This window comes from Daphnia carinata, chromosome 3 (genome assembly GCF_022539665.2).
Source record: "Daphnia carinata strain CSIRO-1 chromosome 3, CSIRO_AGI_Dcar_HiC_V3, whole genome shotgun sequence".
In the NCBI taxonomy this organism is placed as follows: domain Eukaryota; kingdom Metazoa; phylum Arthropoda; class Branchiopoda; order Diplostraca; family Daphniidae; genus Daphnia; species Daphnia carinata.
Window position 1 is genome coordinate 11,127,450 of NC_081333.1, and position 18,437 is coordinate 11,145,886.

The following is an 18,437-nucleotide window of genomic DNA, read 5'->3' on the forward strand; positions in this document are numbered from 1 at the left end:
GCATTCTGTATAAGTATTGCACAATACACCCAAATGATAGAAAAGCCATTTCTATTTCCCATAGTTCTCGTACACGATCGTAACTATCTGTAGTTGCTGTAAACGAAAACGGAAGTGTGTTGCTTCCAGGAGGAGTGACTGTGTTCTAATAATCATTCGTGCCGGGTGTATTTCGATTTAGTCGATTGGTAAGACCATTTGTGACACATGGGCATACCAAAACTGAAAAAAAACGTATGATCGTCCAACTTTTAAGAACACTTGGAATATTGTCACAAACGGTACATTTTGATTCAGTCGTGTTCGCTTACGATGCGAAGAGGACTGTTACTTTTGAGAAGCAATGCGTTTCGCAGATTGCTGCGCATATCCGTCTTTTTCTTATTCTTTGGAGCTGCCATATTGATGATGGCGAAGACCTTTCTAGGAACAATTTTTCAAGGGTTTAGTGGATCGCGTCACGAAGAAGAATTAAGTTTCTTTAATTTTAACAACGAAACTGGAGCCGACCACGTTATCGTGCCCAATATTGTTCATCTTATTCGTTTCAACAAAACGGAATTCTCTTTTATCGATTATATTTGCACACAGGCGGCTTTTCGTAACCACCGACCTGACTATGTTTACATCCATACTGACTCACCAGGTGGTAAATTTATAGGTAAATATTGGGAACTGATTGAACGTGATCTCGAGTTAAGCTCTCGCATCCATATTTTGCCACTGGAACCACCGTCAGAAATTTTTGGGCAAGAACTCAATCCCGATTGGAGATTATATCACGGTGGCGATATCGCCCGTATACGCACCATGATGAAGTACGGTGGCATTTACCTGGATAACGATGTTTACGTTATTCGAAATCTAGACAAGTATCGCAAATTCGAAATGGCCATCAATTGGGATGAGGGTCAATTTCTTGGTACTCAGGTCCTTATTGCCAATCGGAAAGCTCGTTTTCTTCCATTGTGGCTTAACTCCTATCGGGAATATCATCCGGATCTATGGTAATGAAAACGTCCTTCTGTTTGTTTTCTCTATTAGCTCATTTAATTTTAAAAGAATTGTCTGTTCCTGCAAGGTATTACAACGCTGGAGAACGACCAACGGTAGAAATTTTATACAAGCATCCGGAATTGGTTAGCGATCGCTAAATTACAATAAAGGCGATGAAATGCTAAATGAATGTAATTTTATTTTACGTATAGGTCCATCGTGTCAAAATGCAATTTGGAGCTGATTACGATCTATCGTATAATCTTTATACTTACAAAGAATTCGATTGGCGTACGTTAGATACCGTTCATCTTATGATAAATCATCGTTATTACAGTAAGTTCAAAGTTGGTTTCAACATTCAATTTATAGAAATTTCTTTTATTTTGTTTTCAGTGGATCCTCGTTACAACGAAACACCGTTTTTTGACGAAAATATTGTAAAAAATTATGCCTACCCATTTGGTGAAATGGCTCGTGAGATGATAGCAGCTTCTGGAATGGAAAATTTGATTGGCAAAAACATTTAATTATCATTATCAATGTTTTTTTCTGTCATCGAAATGGCTTCGGCGCCCATAAGAGTAAATCGTTTTATATAAACGAGCTTCTTCTCAATGCAAATTTCATTTATTTTATGATCTCTCATATAGTAGATGACTTAACACAGCATGTAAGCATGTGACCTATGGAGCAATAAAAATTAATTGATCATGTTTTCATATATAAATTTCCAGTTGCTTGGAAAGCAAAGTTATTTTCGTTAGACGGAAAACTGTTCACACATGGTGTTTCATAGTTCGATTGCCTGATCCAAAAGCCCCAAGTGTACACGTCAACATGACATTGTTCGAATTTTTGAATGACATGTGTACAGTGGACACAAATGCGTTGAATACATCCCAACAGTAAATGACGTAATCTAATCCTTTATTTTGTTAACCGACGACAGCGGTTATCACTTACCTCTTTGTTGGCATTCTCACCGCATTGCTGGTGGTTTTTATTTCAATTCTGATTGTCAAAATCGTGCATTGCTAACCAAAACAATGCAGCGGTTGCCATCATTGAACTCGTGAAAAACAATTGGCAACGTGTGAAAAAAAATTTGAAGGAGGAATTTTTTTAATTAAAAAGATATTTAAGTTTTGTTCAATCAGACAAGGTTGGTAGTGCCGGCCTACTTTCTATTTATTTACGAACATTTGGTTTAACACTATCTGCCATGCGTGATAGTCACCTCTGTTTTCGTTCCATTTTCACCAGATGCGACAGATGGCTGAGAATGATTGTCGATACATTTCTCATCTACAACAATGCTAAACAAAATTTCATTTGCCCTTTGGGTGGTGAACCGGGTAAGGGAATATACAGAGTAGTCGCGCACAAAATGCGGTTGACCATACGAAGAAAATTACTCCACATATCCGCCGTAGTTTTCTTTCTGGGCACGATTCTCCTCATGGGCACTGCCGTCTTCGAGAATTTGTTCGGAAATGTTCGACGGCAGCATTTGGATTTTGGATCGACATTTTCTGGTTTTAACAACGAGACGGGAGCCGGCCACTTCATCGTTCCCAATATCATCCACTTAATCCGGTTCAGCCAACCGGAGTTTTCTTTCATCGATTACATTTGTATCCAGGCGGCTTTTCGTAACCATCGACCCGACCATTTCTACATTCATACGAACGAAGAGGGTCGACAATTTACGGGCAAGTACTGGGAGTTGATTGAACGTGATCTCGAACTTAGATCTCGCATCCGCATTTTGCCTCTGGAGGCGCCGTCTGAGATCTTTGGACAAGAAATTCCTCCTGATTTAAGACCATATCACGGTGGTGATATTGCACGCATTCGCACAATGATGAAATACGGCGGCATTTATCTAGATAACGATATTTACGTCATCAAAAATTTAGATAAATACCGTAAATACGAAATTTCCATCAACTGGGATAAGGATCAGTTTCTTGGCACTCAAGTAATTATTGCTAATCGACGTGCTCGTTTTCTTGCCATGTGGCTCGATTCTTATCGTGAATATCATCCAGAATTGTGGTAAATAACTACTTTTAAGCATTTTTTTTCTGCTTCAGTAAAACTAGGTCGATTTAATTTCTTTTGAAGGTACTATAATGCGGGAGAGCGCCCAACCACAGAGATCTTATATCGCTATCCCGAATTGGTGAGTAACAAACAAGTGACACAGACCGAGAATTGCATGACGAATTTAGAAAACCCATTATTGTAGATACATCGAGTGAAAGTGCAATTCGGAGCTGATATTTCTTTATCTGTGAACCTCTATACTGAAAAAGAATTTAACTGGCGTTCGCTGGATACCATCCATCTCATGATCAATCATCGAAGTTACCGTGAGTATAATACATTTTTTTTTCATGATATTATTTTCTCGCCATATTTGTAATACTTCATTTGAATTTTTAGTGGATCCCTACTACAACGAAACACCGTCGTTTGATGAAAATGTAATCAAAACTTATCTCTATCCATTTGGTGAAATGGCACGTGAAATGGTTGCGGCTTCCGGAATGAACAACTTTATCAACGCAAAGAATTGACAAGTAATGTTTTATTTGCGCTTTCTTTTATTCTCTTTGGATGATTTGTGCAATCCATAATGCCAGCATTATTTTCTTCACATTTTTTTTTTATAGAAGCCGCGTTTTTTCAGGTCCATCACGAGCGATAACAAAAGAAAATGCAAGCACATTTTAATGTAGAGAGAGATTGTTTGTTTATGTGAGTCAGGGACCTATTGCATTAAAATATAACTAGTGAAATAATTCAGCCTCTGGATATCAATATCACTTTTTTTTTTCATCGCATTGCATATTTCAACCTACATTTTCGAGTACGTCATTGCTCTCATCGACTATGTACGTATAGACTATGTACGTAGAAATCCACCTTCATACCCACAATGGTCTTTTAATTCCCGGTGATTTCTCTTGAGGCAAAGTCGCCATCCCCTATGGGCATTCTCTTGTGTCTGACTGAGATAAATCATATAATTATCTGGTTTTCATGAAGAAACTTTCGTCTTCATTCATCTCGTTTCTGACTTTCTTTGAACTGCTGGCCTTGGGCTGCAAAAGCTATAGTATCATGTGATAAACGAGTGTGCGTACATGCTCTTTTGAAGAAATCGAAAATTTTCATTCGCAACCCAGCGTCAGCTTTTCCTTTTGCATAAATCCATATCAAAACGTTTCGGCAGCTATTCGTCACTGACTCATAACCAAAGCACACAAAAAAAGGAAACACATTTTCCCTGCTTTCTGAGTGAAGCAATATTCCGAACTCATTGTTATACATTGCAAAAGAAAGTATGATTCCAAACAGTCAATATCCGTAGGATGATCCACTTTTGCTGGAATTTCTACATGAGCGATTGAGTGAACTCGACCAAAAAATGTGTTTAACATAGAAAACGGTCGTCGAAACAGATAGACAGAAGCGTTTGTAGTAAATCCGACGTAAATCCTTGGAATGTCATGAAGTCGTTCGGTGGCACTAATTGCAAAGGTTCTTCATTGGCAGTGGTCACTGAAGAGGCAAGACGAGGAAAGTAGCCTAATCACCAGAAGTCCCGATCAACTCTCAAACCAGTCGTGTCATGGCTTTTTCTCCGCTCAAAAACGTGTCGAAGCGATCACAACATCACGAACGTATTATAATAACTGCGTGCACATTGCCACGCAATGATTTATTTAGAACAACAAAAAACTATTTTTTTTTATTCCAAACATATTGTGAAACTTTCTAACTTCGCCCTTCAATTTTCAATGGGTTCAAGACTATGTAAAAAAAAAATACTGATATATTCTAATGTTGTATGTGTCTGCTGATTTAAACAAAGTCGAAAAACGAATTTACGCAAACAACTGAGATTGAGATTCTTTAGCTATCGTCTTTTTCCCGTGAAATGAGGTGGTTGTCAACTTTCGTCAAAACTGGAAGCTTCCAATACGTATTTACGTAAAGCCTTAGTTGCTTTTCAGTTGACAGGCTGACTTTCTAAATGAGACAGACCTCCGCATTTCAAGGATTTAAGCAACCAAAAAGCTTTTCTCATCCGTTTTCAGACCACCTTGAAATAACGTTTACAAATAAAAATAGAAACAGCAACAACAAAAATGCAGCCCACATACCTACCCTTAGAGCAGTGCTCCAGCTAATCAAGTAAAGCTCATTTTGTTTCCAAGAAATTTAAGTTTGAAATTTAACACTTTCATTCCACAATGCTAGAAACTTCATAAACAAAAGTTTACTAAAATGCTACAGCTCTTAAATAAAAGATTTCAAATTACGAGAATTCCTTTATCACCTTGACCAACAGTAGTATTAAGGAAGGACATCATAACATATTATGCGGTCGGAAACACTCTTGCTGTTATTCTATTTTAAGCTTCTACGCAAAAACCGTTAAAATGTGTATTTTATGGAAGGTTTCACAACAATTCTTTTGAGAACTTTCGTAGTACTGCCTGCCGGTAAAAATCAAAAATGATGTGACTGGCTTTTTGGCAGAGTTCCATAGCTTCTTGAAAAAGTTGGTATGGAACTTGGCCTTCACAATGGCTCAAAATCAGGTTATATTTTTGACTGTCAAAGGCAAAAGTGAACATAGCTTTATAGCCTTCCTGTAATAAAATAGAAATGTTTCGAAATTAATGGTTATTTACAAACAAACATGGACCATACTTTAACTGTGCGGATACATGGATCAAGAACAATTTTGTCCTTTTTATCCACCAAACAAGTTACTGCTGCTACAAGACACTGCAAAGGAAGACCTGAATCGAGTAAGGCCAGGCATACTGCATTGATGGATGCTGACAATAACTAATGTAAAAAAAGATTAAGATAATTTAGGATGATTGAGAAACCATATTCTTATATCTTACAGTTCCTCCATCTTGCATCTCTTGTACTGTAATACAGACTGCTGTTCTTGGGTGCAAGTTTGTCAAGATAATGTGATTGCATGTTGTCTTGATCAGTTTTTCCTTGCCGCGTTCAGCAACACCTTACCGAAACAATCATTAGAGTCATACACAAAAGACAATTTGCGAAAGCAATGTTTACCTGGCATTCCAGTTTTTGGCTTGTAGTTCACTTCAACATACATTCTATCGGACAGTTCCTTTTGAATTTTAGCTTCCAATGGCCCATACACTGAAGCCATTACGACTGTGTTCCCTGAGATGTATATAAAGATTAATTAGGGTTTATGCTAAAGTAATGGGATGAACGGAGCATATGAAGGCTTAAGTTTGATACCTTGTGAAAACATAACTGAACCATCTGCGCGTGACAAAACGCTCTGTTCACATTTTAAAGCGCGAATGCTTTTCTGTTCAGTTTCCATAATGAAAAATATTACCGGTGAATTTCAGTACTTGTATGAAACATAAATAGGAATGAGTCTGAAAATGTATAGGAAACGTGATCGTGAAAAATAAGACGAAGTTGCGCCTAGCGGTTTGCAGACACACGAAGCTTGTTACCATAGAAACGATATCTTTGCAAAAATGTTTGCAATAAATTTTAAAAAAACCCTATATTTTCACAAATTCAAGAAAAAAAAATATTTACCAATTTTTTATCTACTAAATTTCAATTTTTAAAAAACTTGTTTTCATTTATCACGAAATAATGGCAACTCTGGATTCAACCCAAAAATTCCCAAGGCCAGTTGCTTTGCAAAGCAGAATCGGTCGGAGAACGAGACAGTATTCATTAGGTCGTGACTAGAGCAGCACGCTCACAGACACACATACAGATACACGTAATAGTTTGTTCTTTCTCTCGGCCGAGAAGGCATTAAGTGTGTGTGTGTGTGTGTATGTGTGTGTGTGTGTGTGTGAGTTTTTATATATGTATGTCTGTGTAAATGCGAGTGTGCCATCATGATTGGAAAACTACGCATTCGTTGAAAAGTTCGGGCATTTCCACCGGCCAGCTCATCTCTCCGCATTACCGAACTTTTTTGTCATCATCAACGTGTTATCACGCTTTGTGCTCCCAGCTGTGTTGGTTTTAACGGTCGTGTGTTCACTAGTTGAGCAAATTTTGCCGTGCAGTCAAGAGGAGGTAAAACCCAACCTTTTTTTTAAGGAGAAAGAAACGGAAAAAAATCTATGCGGTGCCAGGGCGGGAGAACGGCGAAAAAAAGGTGATCTCTGCCTCAGGCTATGTGACATTCCAATCAACCTGTTGGTTGCTGGAACCCGTTTTTTTTTCTCTTCTTCCTAGCTTCCACCTGATTGCGTACACACAGGCCCCACTCCATCGAAAAGGCTGTCGTGTGTGAATTTCACAGCCCTCCGAAACCCAAATTTCGTCATTATCGTGATTGTGTTTTTTTTTTAAATTTCAAAACAAAGCATCATCATGGATGATGGAAACGGTCAGGTGACCTTCATGTTCCAAGTTGGACTCGTTCGAGACTTTATCTCCACGGATGCCTCTCAGTTAACACTGAAAACGCTCAAAGATTTGGCCTGCAATTTTATTAATCAACGGGTAAGTGTTTCCTACCCAACAGCCACTCAAACACTGATCCAATTACCTCGTCTATGTATCACGATACCTGACAGCGCCTTGAATGTAGTAGTAACCGAAGAGGCCTTTTCTAATCTGTTGTTTTGATTATGTTCTATACGCTGCAGAGCTAAAACAACCTTGATGGGGGTTACGTTTTTTTTAGGGTTTTTAAGTTTTAAGCTGTTCAGGGGGTACTCATCTTTCTCCATCCTTTTTCACAAGAGACTGTTGACACATTCCCGATGTCAATTATAAATGGGGCGCGTTGATTAGAAATAATCTCATTTCACGAGCTCCAATCGATTTTCATTTACAAAGTTAGTCGTATTAGATTTTAAGGGAAATAACTTTCCTGGATAAACAGAAAAAAAAAACGTGACGAACGACATTCTTTTTGTAGTAGTTGCTGACGCTTTTCTCAAGATATTGACGGAAGAAGTTCCATCGGCTTGTTCACGCAATTCACGTTCCCTTGGGCCTGTCCAGATTCATTTCCTTTTTCCGGCGGATCTCTCGAGAATAGGAAAACCTCCGGGCTCCGTTTTTTTATATTCTCTTTTTCGATTGGGTCAATAACAATAGGAATTAGAACCCCATCACATGGCAAGATGTTGCTGATGTTGGTTGCCCCTTTATATTCCTCGTGATTCGTCTGTAAGACTCACGGACACGCACAGAATGTTGACCTTGGAGGAGAAATGACTCGTTCGCTGATGGGAGGCAGTAGGAGGAGTCTGAAAAGAATCACGCATTTCCAAAACGGATATGCAAGAGCTTTGCCCCCATTGAGCATCACAACGCTGTTGGGATCATGCATTGTAAAAGCTTGGCATTTGGATGCGAGCCGAAACTATTATTGTTCGATATTTTTCTTTATGGAGTGTGAGAGGCTTTTTGGGAACTTTCCCAGATTTCCTTCTCGTCCGTCTCTGCTGAATGCGACGAGACGATTTGATTAATGAGCTACTACTAGCCGTCGGCGACGTCTGCAGACTACAGTCCTTCCTCTACCACTCAGTCCCGTTAACTCTGTTGTTATTCTATTCGTGTTTCTACCGTGCTGCCATCTACTACTTTGCAGAATTCATCGCAAATCCACTAGGAGATTCCTTTTCTCCCTTCGCCCGATAGGTAGGAAATGAAATCGTAATAAAACGAAAGGGAAGAAAAGTAATCGTAAAAAGAAACGAAAAAACAAAACAACAACAGCATTGAAGTCAATTTCGGTGGTCTATCTGATTGTCGTGTGCTGCAAGCTATGCTATTTTCCAAATAATAGGAATAATTGAATGGGAGTTACAGGAAAAAATAAAGGAATGTTCTCAAAAAATATCTAGACCCACAAAATACAAGACTTCCGTTTCCTTTACCGCATCAAATCGTGATTTTGACCCAATTTGAGGTTGTGTTTTTGTGGGGATGTGTGTTATTCTTTGGTTGGTGGGGGTGTGGCTGAATCGTGGATTGAATTCCTGGATCTCGGCCAGTGAACAGCCGGAGCAAACAACAGCAGGCCAAGAAAAAACAAAAATGGTGCCTTGCGCTCATTTCGTATGCTTCAAGTTTTTTTGGATTTCAAGTACGGACGAAATAGAAAACAACAAACTTTACGTTCACCATCACCATCAATGCGTGATCAATCAATCAGGAAGGCGACGGTTGAGCACACTGTATACATTTGTGTGTTTTCCTTTTATTTTATTTTTTTATCTTTTTGCTTTTTTCCATTCGCTAACCAACTCGGCTGCCGCCAGCTGCAGCAGCGCGATCGATACCAAACTTTCCCAACTTCTGCAACTTGTGTCCCTTGGCCGCCCCAAAGGCTCGTTAGTTGCTCTCACGCCGTCTTTATATCCGCTTTTGTCATCGAAACTAATAGCAAATGGATGTTGTAGAGAAAATTCCCTCGCTGTAAGTTTTATTTATTTATTTTTTAAATTCTGTTTTCTCCTCTCCAAATGGATGTTCAACGTAGAAATCCGTTATAACCTTCAATGACAGGGTATCACAACCATTACCTTTTCTCGTGATCTTTATTGTCTGATGGGTATTTGTCGCAGAAATAATAATCTGGTAGAAAAGATAAAAGCCTCTCTCCCGGGTTACTTAAAATAAGCTATCATCTCACTATTGAGTATTCAGATGGCGGCGCTTGTCGTCGCGGCGTTGATGCGATTTCACATGGCACAGAGTAGACGCTGCCCCGGAGGACGTTTCAAAGAGGCGCTTGTTGATGCGCAGCCCAACCCAAAAGCCGTCGGCCCTTTTGCGAGGCGCCGAGAGTGTTTTGACTTGCGGAAGCGTCTACACACTTTCAAGTGGCGTCTTTTTCTTTTTCCCTCTCTATTTTCCCTTTTTTTTTTCATTTTTGCTCTGCGGCACAATGCGTTCAATCTAGCTGTAGGAATGGAAAGTCATAAAGAAAGGAGCACCAAGATATATCTGCCGGATTGACATTTGGTTCTATGTCGCACCATGTGATACCTTTAGCTACGTCTGGAGATCACATTCGAAGAAAATGAATGTAAAAATGACCAAGCCGACTCATCCGCTCCATTTCATTATACGAGTCTCTATCCTTGAATGAAGAGGGGTTGTTATACGATCGGTTTCCAAGTCCTTGACTCTCATAGGTTGATCAGATGTCTTGAGTTTACAATGTCTCCTTTTTTTTTTATCTTATAGTTCTTGGATCATGGCATCCCACGACTCAACGAGTGTGTCAACCTCTTCCGGCACGATTACACCAAGCCCAACATTCTACAGCTCATCAACTCCGCCTCGGAGATCACTGACGACACGCTAGTCGAAATTGTCCTTTCGGGTACGAATGTCATTAAGCCATACTTTGTATATTTGTTACGTCATTTTAAAAAAAAACCGTCTTTTATTCTATTCACAGCCAACATTCCCCAAGATGGCGTGCAAATCCGTCCGCATCAACTCAACGTGCACTCGTACAAGTCGCCTGCCTTTTGCGACTTTTGCGGCGAGATGCTCTTCGGTCTGGTCCGTCAAGGACTCAAATGCGAATGTATGTAATCAAGTTATACACAGTCATATAGCTTTTATTAATTTTTATATTCATCTCGACCTTGTTTTTTTTTCCAGTTTGCGGCCTGAGTTTCCATAAACGATGCGTCTACAAAATTCCAAACAACTGCTCTTACACACGGAGCAGGCGATCGTCGTCGTCATTGACGCCGTCGCTTTTACCGCCACCTTCCAACGTCCTGCCTCGCAGTCCGTCCGATTCCATGTCCTGCAGTGATGAATCTATTACAGTCAGCGTCATGCGCGTAATTAATCAGATCAGCTTTTACGAGTCTTGAATTTTTAAACCTAATACGTGCGCATATTTTGTTGTTATTGCAGAGTGTGTCCAACAGCCCGTCAAGCGGCAGCACAAGTCCGAGTATTCAAAAGCACGGCAGGCCTTCCATAAGCGCTGGCCGTCCTTTTTGGATTGAAAAGGAAATGGCTGGTCGCATTAAAATCCCGCACACGTTTGTCGTCCACTCGTATACGAAGCCGACTGTCTGCCATTTCTGCCGTAAGCTCCTTAAAGGCCTCTTCAAGCAAGGCCTGCAATGCCGCGACTGTCGTTTCAACGTTCATCGCAAATGCAAAGACAACATTCCCAACACGTGCACAGGCGAAGCTCCCAAGGAGCCGGGAGTTGAGACGGGTAGAACTTTCTTTATATCTTTACTTGAAAGAGTCACATCAGCTTATCGTTTTCTTTCGTGAAAGACACTGAGAGCTTAGATGAACAGATGGCTCCCATGGCCGATGGAGTTGACGAAGACAGTGACGATGACATTTCAATGACCCACAGCCATAACATGGTAACGCATGGTTTATGCATATGTGTGCCCGTTTAAATTGCTTATTGAGAATTTCCTTCTTCTTCTCTGTACTCCAGCCAGATGACTGTATTCCTGAAGTGGCTGATGACATCACGATCAAAATTCGACCCAGCAGGTAATTTGAGCAAAATGGGTTCTGAGAAAATTATTTTGAGATAAAACCTTATATTTTTTTTCATCACCTTCGTAGCCCAACCATGAGTAGCAACATCCCGTTGATGCGAATTGTCCAGTCGGTCAAGCACACCAAGAGGCGAGGCTCTAACGTCTTGAAGGAGGGTTGGATGATTCACTACACCAACAAAGACTCTTCTGTATTAACTCTATTATTAATAACAAATATGTTGTTGTCGGTTAAAGTGATTTGTCTTACTATCCTCAGAGACGGAGACACTTTTGGCGGCTAGATACCAAATCCATTACTCTGTATCAAAACGAAACTGGAAAACACTTTTATAAAGAGTTGCCGTTATCAGAGATCTTGGCCGTTGAGACCGCCAAAGGTGAGATTAAATACTAAGATATCCCCCTGATGATTGTGCTAATTAAGTGCTTTGTAGACCGAATGCACTGTTTTGAACTGAGGACGGCCAACGTCGACTACTACATCGGGGAGGACCCCAACTTTGGCCAGAAAGAGAATGGCAATGCAGCTTCGGCCCTCCCGCAAGCCCTAGAGACAGGACTCGGTGTCCACTTGGCCAAATCTTGGGAGACGGCCATCCGCCAGGCTTTACTGCCCCTAACCAACAACTCGCAAGGAGCCGCCGCTTCCGCCTCCGCTCTGACAAGTACACAAAACTTTCACTCTCTTCTTGGAACTAGTCGAATAAAGCCCATTGTTTTGTAGAACCAGCTGCCGGGGATAGCAATGGTGACAGAGAACAAGAAATCGGATCGGATATCGGACAGGTCTATCAAATTTTCCCTGACGAAGTACTGGGATCGGGCCAGTTTGGTGTTGTGTACGGAGGTTAGCGATTGATTTAGTTCGTACCTTCTTACCCTTTCTATTTTTTAATGTTTTTTCCTCTTAACATTTAAAGGAGCACACCGCAAGACAAATAGACCTGTGGCGATCAAGGTCATCGACAAGATGCGGTTCCCCACCAAACAAGCTGACCAACTCAAAAACGAGGTCTGTATTCTGCAGAACCTGTCACACCCAGGAGTTGTCAACTTGGAGCGCATGTTTGAAACGCCCGAGCGCATTTTCGTCGTCATGGAAAAGCTTAAAGGCGACATGCTGGAGATGATTCTCTCTAGTGAAAAGGGACGGTTGTCGGAGCGTATCACCAAGTTCCTCGTCACCCAGGTTTCCGTTTCGCATCGATGGTTTCTACGATCATAACTAATTCTATGACGTTTTTCTTCCAGATTCTCGTTGCATTAAAACATTTGCATAGCAAGAATATTGTCCATTGTGACCTGAAACCAGAGAATGTCTTACTATCAACCAACGCCGAATTCCCACAAGTGAAACTGTGCGATTTTGGTTTCGCTCGTATCATTGGAGAAAAATCTTTCCGCCGATCTGTGGTCGGAACCCCCGCCTATCTTGGTAAAATTTAATTTTGTTTTCCTCCACTCTAATTACACTCGGAAAAGGTACTTATCTTGTTTTTGTTTCTTCAATGTAGCTCCCGAAGTCTTGCGAAATAAGGGCTATAATCGGTCACTGGATATGTGGAGTGTCGGTGTGATCGTCTACGTAAGTTTGAGTGGAACGTTCCCTTTCAACGAAGATGAAGATATCAACGACCAAATTCAAAATGCAGCCTTTATGTACCCCCCTAATCCTTGGAAGGAAATCTCTTCCGACGGTAAGTGCCTCATTCAATCAAATTATCTATTTTTAGTGACTAATTTTCATTGATTGAACGTAGCCATTGATTTGATTGCCAATGTTCTGCAAGTAAAACAGCGAAAGCGCTACACAGTGGACAAGTCTCTGAACCATATATGGTTGCAGGTTAGTTGTGAATGCCTTGTTAGCAAGCAGTTGGTTTCCGTTCAGGCTTATGGTGCGCTCATCTGACACCACCCATTTTTCTTTACGGCAGGATTATCAAACGTGGTGCGACTTGCGAGAACTCGAACGCCAAATCGGTATCCGCTACGCCACCCACGAATCGGACGACGCCCGCTGGGAAGCCTACCGCCGAGAGCACGTGTTGGATAACGGTGATCACTTTAATGCCTCTTACGGCAGACTCCGAATTTAATGTAGTGTGGGCCAAAAGAAAGAAAAACAAAACAAAGAGATGACGTGAAACGGAATAAATAACAATGGCGTGAAGGGGAAGGGAGTAAGTAGGTGGGGCGCGGTGTCTCTCTTTGTGTGTTGTTTTAATTACAACGGTGGCCTTTTCCGTCGCGCTTATTCGCTGTTACGCCCAATTATTTTGCTGTCTTCTATATCTAGAGAAAGGAGAAAAAGAAAAATTGTGAAGAAAAACAAAAACAAAAGAAGTGTAAAATTTCCTCCAAGTAGATTTTCTTTTTTCGTTCCAGAGGGGGAAAAAATATAGCTACGCATCTCAATGTATTTAGGCGGATGCGAGATTCGCGATCAAAGCATCATCTATGTGCAAGTAGCATATTTTAAAAATCGTGTCGATCCGTTGTCACCGATGCCGTTCTTTTTAAAAAAATATGTATACATACTTGGGGCTAGAATTCTTGGCTATTTGCCATCCTTACTTATTATATGATAGCGATGCTTGATTGTATCTTCCAGTGCCCGATATTTTTTCGTCTACTTCCTATTCTTCTTCCACTTTGGATAATTGTATCCTTGTCTATTTTGCCTGTCTTTTTTTTTATTTTTTGCCATCTCTCGTTGATTATTTGATATAATATTTCGTTAAAATCATCAACATTGTTCCATTTGGTGCTGGGCTCTTTTTCCACCCGATACGTGTATCCATATCTACAGCTAATACAAGAAAACACTAAAATATATTTCACGTCCGGCCATCTTTGGACTGCATCGTGCGTGGGAAATTCAACAAATGTTGCACTTACCTGCTGCCCATGAGCGTGATCGACCGTCGGCAAATTTCCTGGTTGTGTAATTCACGGTGTTGTCCGAGAACCCAACAAGAACAAATAGAGGCCTTCAACGATCCAACAGTTGAGGGACAACAAGCTCAGATCAAGGTATATCGTAAAGTACTTTTACGAGCAACCGTGAGAACTTAACAATTTTTTTTAAATTAAAGGAAAATTCCATCAACTTACTACGGGATGAATTAGAAGCGTTCGTCGAAGAGCCTTACCTTGTGATTGTACCGGTTACATGTGGAAATCGATAGCGCATCTGGAACTTAGAGTTGTGTTGACATGGTTCGTGATGGATGTGTTTTCGTGGCAATTCGTCTCCGTGGACGCCCATCGTTATTCATTTTCGATCTGCTGTAGAGAAAATTGTAAGGTAAGTGAATAATGAAACATTATGTTTGCAAACCTTCCCCTTTTTCGATATCTGGAGGTGTTCGACGATGCAAGTGTTCAACTATGCCGTGGTCGACTTACACGTAGTCGAGAAGTAGCTATCATCCAAAGAAGATGACTAACAAGCGGGTACCAATCAAGAAGACGTATTCAGTTTTGAATCTATCAAAAGAGTTTGCAGCAAATACTTCGATGCATGGTCTGAAATTCATCGCCCAAGATGAAGCTTCACTACCAGAGAGGTGATTGTCATACACTGTCACGTGCAGTTTTCTTATAAATTACATATTTTTTAATCTATTTTACAAATAGGATTTTGTGGATAGCACTTTTCCTAGTTGGTTTATTATTTGCCGTCATCTTTTCGTGGAATTTGTGGCAAAATTGGCAAGATTCACCTGTTCTCATCACCATTCAAACTGCTAACTATCCGGTAAAACCATTTACGAATGTGATAAAATACAGCGCATTTCTTCTAGTACTTTTTAAATTAACTTATCCTTTCAGATAAAGGAATATCCTTTTCCAACAGTCACTATCTGCAGTGTCAATAAGGTTTCAACTCGAGCTCTTGGATATTGGATGTCAGCAGACGAGTAATAGCCATTTACTTTGATACATGCTTAATTGTTGTCACACTTATAATTTTCCGGTGAATTTGGTAGGGCAAAGAATTTCAAACTGGATGATATTCGACGAATTTTGGAAATCATGTCAACTAATCGAGTGGAACACGAAGAAGAGATCGCACGGCTTAGCCAACTTTTGCTGCAAGCCAATATAAGTAGTAATAAAGGTTACGAAAATCTCATGGACCGTGTAAGTATCTATGCACAATGGCATCATAAGACCACAGAATAATAATACTCGTTGTAAATTTTATTACAGCTATCGCCAAACTGTTCAGACATGGTAATCTACTGCTCGTGGGAAGGCAAAGAAGAAGACTGCGCCTATCTGTTTGACTCCGAAGCAACCGATGATGGATTTTGTTGTTCTTTTAACTCGATCGTCATCGGACGCGATGCAAATTCAATGACTAACAAAAAGTTATTTTTACTTCATATGTGGTGAGGCATCTTTTCTTTATAATGATGCCGTCTATTGATTTAGGTTGAGACACGCTCGTACCAGTGGAGTTTACGCTGGACTTACCGTTCTATTAAACGCAGAAATTGAAGACTATAACGTTACGTCTTCTTCAATAAGTGGCTTTAAAGTATAGAGCAGCATTCTGTTTTGGAAAAATAGGGTGTGTTAAAATTCTTGGTTTAAGGTTTCCATCCAAGATCCAAAGGATTTTGCGCGTACTGGACGGATCGGATTCCTTGCAAGCCCAGGGTTCCAAATCGATGCGGCTGTTAATGGTCAGACTCAGATAGGAGATGACCAATTAAGGACCATAGATCTAAAGAAAAGATTGTGTACTACCAAACAAGAAATTACGCTTCAGTACTTCGAAGATTATACAGGTTGGCATCATAAATTTTTTTGAATATCTCAAGTATTATCCTGAAGTATACTGTCCCCGAGTAGTAGCGGGGGCACTCTTCGGAAGAGCTTGAGTTCTGCATGCTCCATAGATGGCGTTGTTCGAACGCCAGTACGCTCTGGTATTTGGCAGAATACATTCACTCACCACAACGTTTTAGCAGAGTACTCTGGTGGGGTCAAATTGCGAAACGTACTGGCGATTTTGTAACGCCATCTCTGTAGCTTAACACGTGTACTCAAGTTGTTTTGCAGGCATTACTACTCCTGATATACTTCACGGTATTATTAATATGAGTATTTTGCTTCAGGACCATATTGCCAGCTCGATTGCCTTACAACCCACTTTATGGCCAATTGTTTTTGCGTCCCATACTATTATCCAGGTAAAGGAAGGATGTTTGGTAGTGGGGGGAAACCATTTTTGTTTATTTCTAACTCAATGGCTTTTGTTGACTTTATGCAGTGCCCGCCCGACTGCCAGTCTGTAATTTATTGTCTTATCCCTGTTTAGAGAAAGCGAATGGTAAATATTTCTTGGCAGCAAACTGACACCATTTAGGGTTCGGTTCACAATTATGTATAACAAATATCCTTTTTCCGTGCAAAATATAGAACTTGTGCTGCAAAACTCAAGTTTGTGCGACTGTCCTGATGAATGCACCACCGTCTGGTATAGGAATGAGATCTCTAGTGGAACCTTTCCAAATTCAGTCTGGCAATATCCGAACAGTGTCATTAAACGACCGGAATTCAAACGCCTAAGCACGAATTCCCTCGATGCTTACGCCAAGTACTCAAACTTTTTTCGACGCCGTTCGGTATTTCTATTAATATTGTTGACCCATCAAACGCAGAAAGAATTTCGTCAAATTAAACGTCTACCTCAAGTCTGATTCTGGATTGTGCTATATCATGACTGAACGAACTACGTGGACGGATTTTATTTGTAATTTTGTCCATTTTGACCTTAACATTTCAATCAGTTAAAAACAATTGGTTTTTACTGGTGTTATCTTTCTAGCCGCTGCTGGTGGGCTGCTTGGTTTAGGCTTCGGGTTCAGCATTTTAAGTGCGGCGGAACTATTCTATTTCTTTCTGGTTCGTTGGTGCTATCATTGGTACCATGAAAAAAAGCAGCAACAAATGGTTATCCAGATTCGGCCACCCTATCCGTTGATGCCTGGTCGTCGTCTAATAGAAAGTACGGCAAGATTGCAATTACGAAGAAAATCTAACAGGGTAAATATTTCTTATACTAATTTAGCCCTGTGTACTGTGTATTGGGAATAGTTTGTTTTCAATCAAGACCAGTATTGCTGACAGACTTCCTCCGACTTACAAGGAGTGGAATCGTCGTAATCACACCGAAAGCTGGGACTGTCTTGGTCAGCCAAATTTAATCCGATCGTGGGTTGATTATTAGGACGTCAAATATCTCAACTATCCCACTGAGCTTAAGGTAGTCACACAGTTTCGCATGTCGGATGACGTTTCAATCAACCGAAAAAAGCACTCACTGCAGGTACCCCTAAAATCCTATTCCTTTATTAGAAAATTAGCCTAGCATGTTTCTACTGTTATGTCGTTAACTATATCTTGAAAGAACTTATTTTTATCTTTCTGGGCTACATTTGTTTACATGTGACTTGAAACTCGATTGCGTGTTTGCATACCACAGTTTCTCTTTCGAGTAAGGGGGAAAACGAGAAATCATATCGCTCCATAGAGATAACTCAATTGCTATTTGGGCACAATGAAAACCAACATTGTTGCTAACTCTACAATAAATTCAAACAAGACTGCATGGAAAATAAGTTTGCAAAAAAAGGATTTTTATTTGCATTTAAGGAATTTTTATGGAATTTTGAAAACAGGTTATCGTGAAAAACAAAATAATCTGGAAGTTGTTAACGGGAAAAAGGAATTTTGATGACAGTGACTTGCTTGTCATTCTTATCTTTTATCTCGTAACTCATCACGAAAATTCAATATTCTAATGCATTCGGTCACATAGTGAGATCAATATTGCTCAGCACGTAGCGTCTC

The 18,437-nt window shown here is 40.3% G+C and overlaps 5 protein-coding genes across 6 annotated transcripts; 4 read left to right on the forward strand and 1 right to left on the reverse strand.

Annotated features, from left to right (window-relative positions):
* The first annotated feature begins 312 nt into the window (after positions 1-312).
* On the forward strand, positions 313-1,526 carry LOC130697557 (uncharacterized). Its single transcript, XM_057520466.1, has 4 exons — positions 313-1,007; positions 1,082-1,139; positions 1,209-1,332; positions 1,393-1,526. Exons 1-4 carry the CDS (start codon positions 313-315, stop codon positions 1,524-1,526), a joined length of 1,011 nt encoding a protein of 336 aa, XP_057376449.1.
* Positions 1,527-2,403: 877 nt separating this feature from the next.
* On the forward strand, positions 2,404-3,806 carry LOC130697589 (uncharacterized). The gene is made up of 5 exons (XM_057520512.2): positions 2,404-3,057; positions 3,127-3,184; positions 3,251-3,374; positions 3,448-3,584; positions 3,678-3,806. Exons 1-4 carry the CDS (start codon positions 2,459-2,461, stop codon positions 3,579-3,581), a joined length of 915 nt encoding a protein of 304 aa, XP_057376495.1. The 5' UTR covers positions 2,404-2,458; the 3' UTR covers positions 3,582-3,584; positions 3,678-3,806.
* Positions 3,807-5,432: 1,626 nt separating this feature from the next.
* On the reverse strand, positions 5,433-6,519 carry LOC130697592 (exosome complex component RRP46-like). Its single transcript, XM_057520514.2, has 5 exons — positions 6,307-6,519; positions 6,112-6,225; positions 5,931-6,052; positions 5,728-5,868; positions 5,433-5,666 (listed from the first exon to the last, which is right to left on the reverse strand). Exons 1-5 carry the CDS (start codon positions 6,392-6,394, stop codon positions 5,475-5,477), a joined length of 657 nt encoding a protein of 218 aa, XP_057376497.1. The 5' UTR covers positions 6,395-6,519; the 3' UTR covers positions 5,433-5,474.
* A 270-nt stretch (positions 6,520-6,789) lies between these two features.
* On the forward strand, positions 6,790-13,886 carry LOC130697573 (serine/threonine-protein kinase D1-like). 2 transcript variants are annotated; one of them, XM_057520489.2, is made up of 16 exons: positions 6,790-7,119; positions 7,413-7,551; positions 10,258-10,606; positions 10,684-10,871; positions 10,948-11,260; positions 11,326-11,420; positions 11,498-11,556; positions 11,632-11,755; positions 11,824-11,944; positions 12,002-12,232; positions 12,292-12,414; positions 12,488-12,756; positions 12,819-13,002; positions 13,082-13,264; positions 13,328-13,413; positions 13,505-13,886. In XM_057520489.2, exons 2-16 carry the CDS (start codon positions 7,420-7,422, stop codon positions 13,664-13,666), a joined length of 2,619 nt encoding a protein of 872 aa, XP_057376472.1. In that variant the 5' UTR covers positions 6,790-7,119; positions 7,413-7,419; the 3' UTR covers positions 13,667-13,886. The 2 variants fall into 2 exon arrangements, with proteins under 2 accessions (XP_057376472.1, XP_059350284.1); XM_059494301.1 differs by having other exon boundaries at positions 6,797-7,551; positions 10,258-10,396; positions 10,475-10,606.
* Positions 13,887-14,936: 1,050 nt separating this feature from the next.
* LOC130697579 (pickpocket protein 28-like) lies at positions 14,937-17,856 on the forward strand. The gene is made up of 13 exons (XM_057520500.2): positions 14,937-15,139; positions 15,210-15,330; positions 15,405-15,493; positions 15,563-15,716; positions 15,786-15,946; positions 16,011-16,116; positions 16,174-16,369; positions 16,700-16,774; positions 16,855-16,914; positions 17,004-17,181; positions 17,246-17,337; positions 17,413-17,630; positions 17,698-17,856. The coding sequence occupies exons 1-13, from the start codon at positions 15,012-15,014 to the stop codon at positions 17,812-17,814; spliced, it is 1,695 nt and encodes a 564-aa protein (XP_057376483.1). The 5' UTR covers positions 14,937-15,011; the 3' UTR covers positions 17,815-17,856.
* The last annotated feature ends 581 nt before the right edge of the window (positions 17,857-18,437 follow it).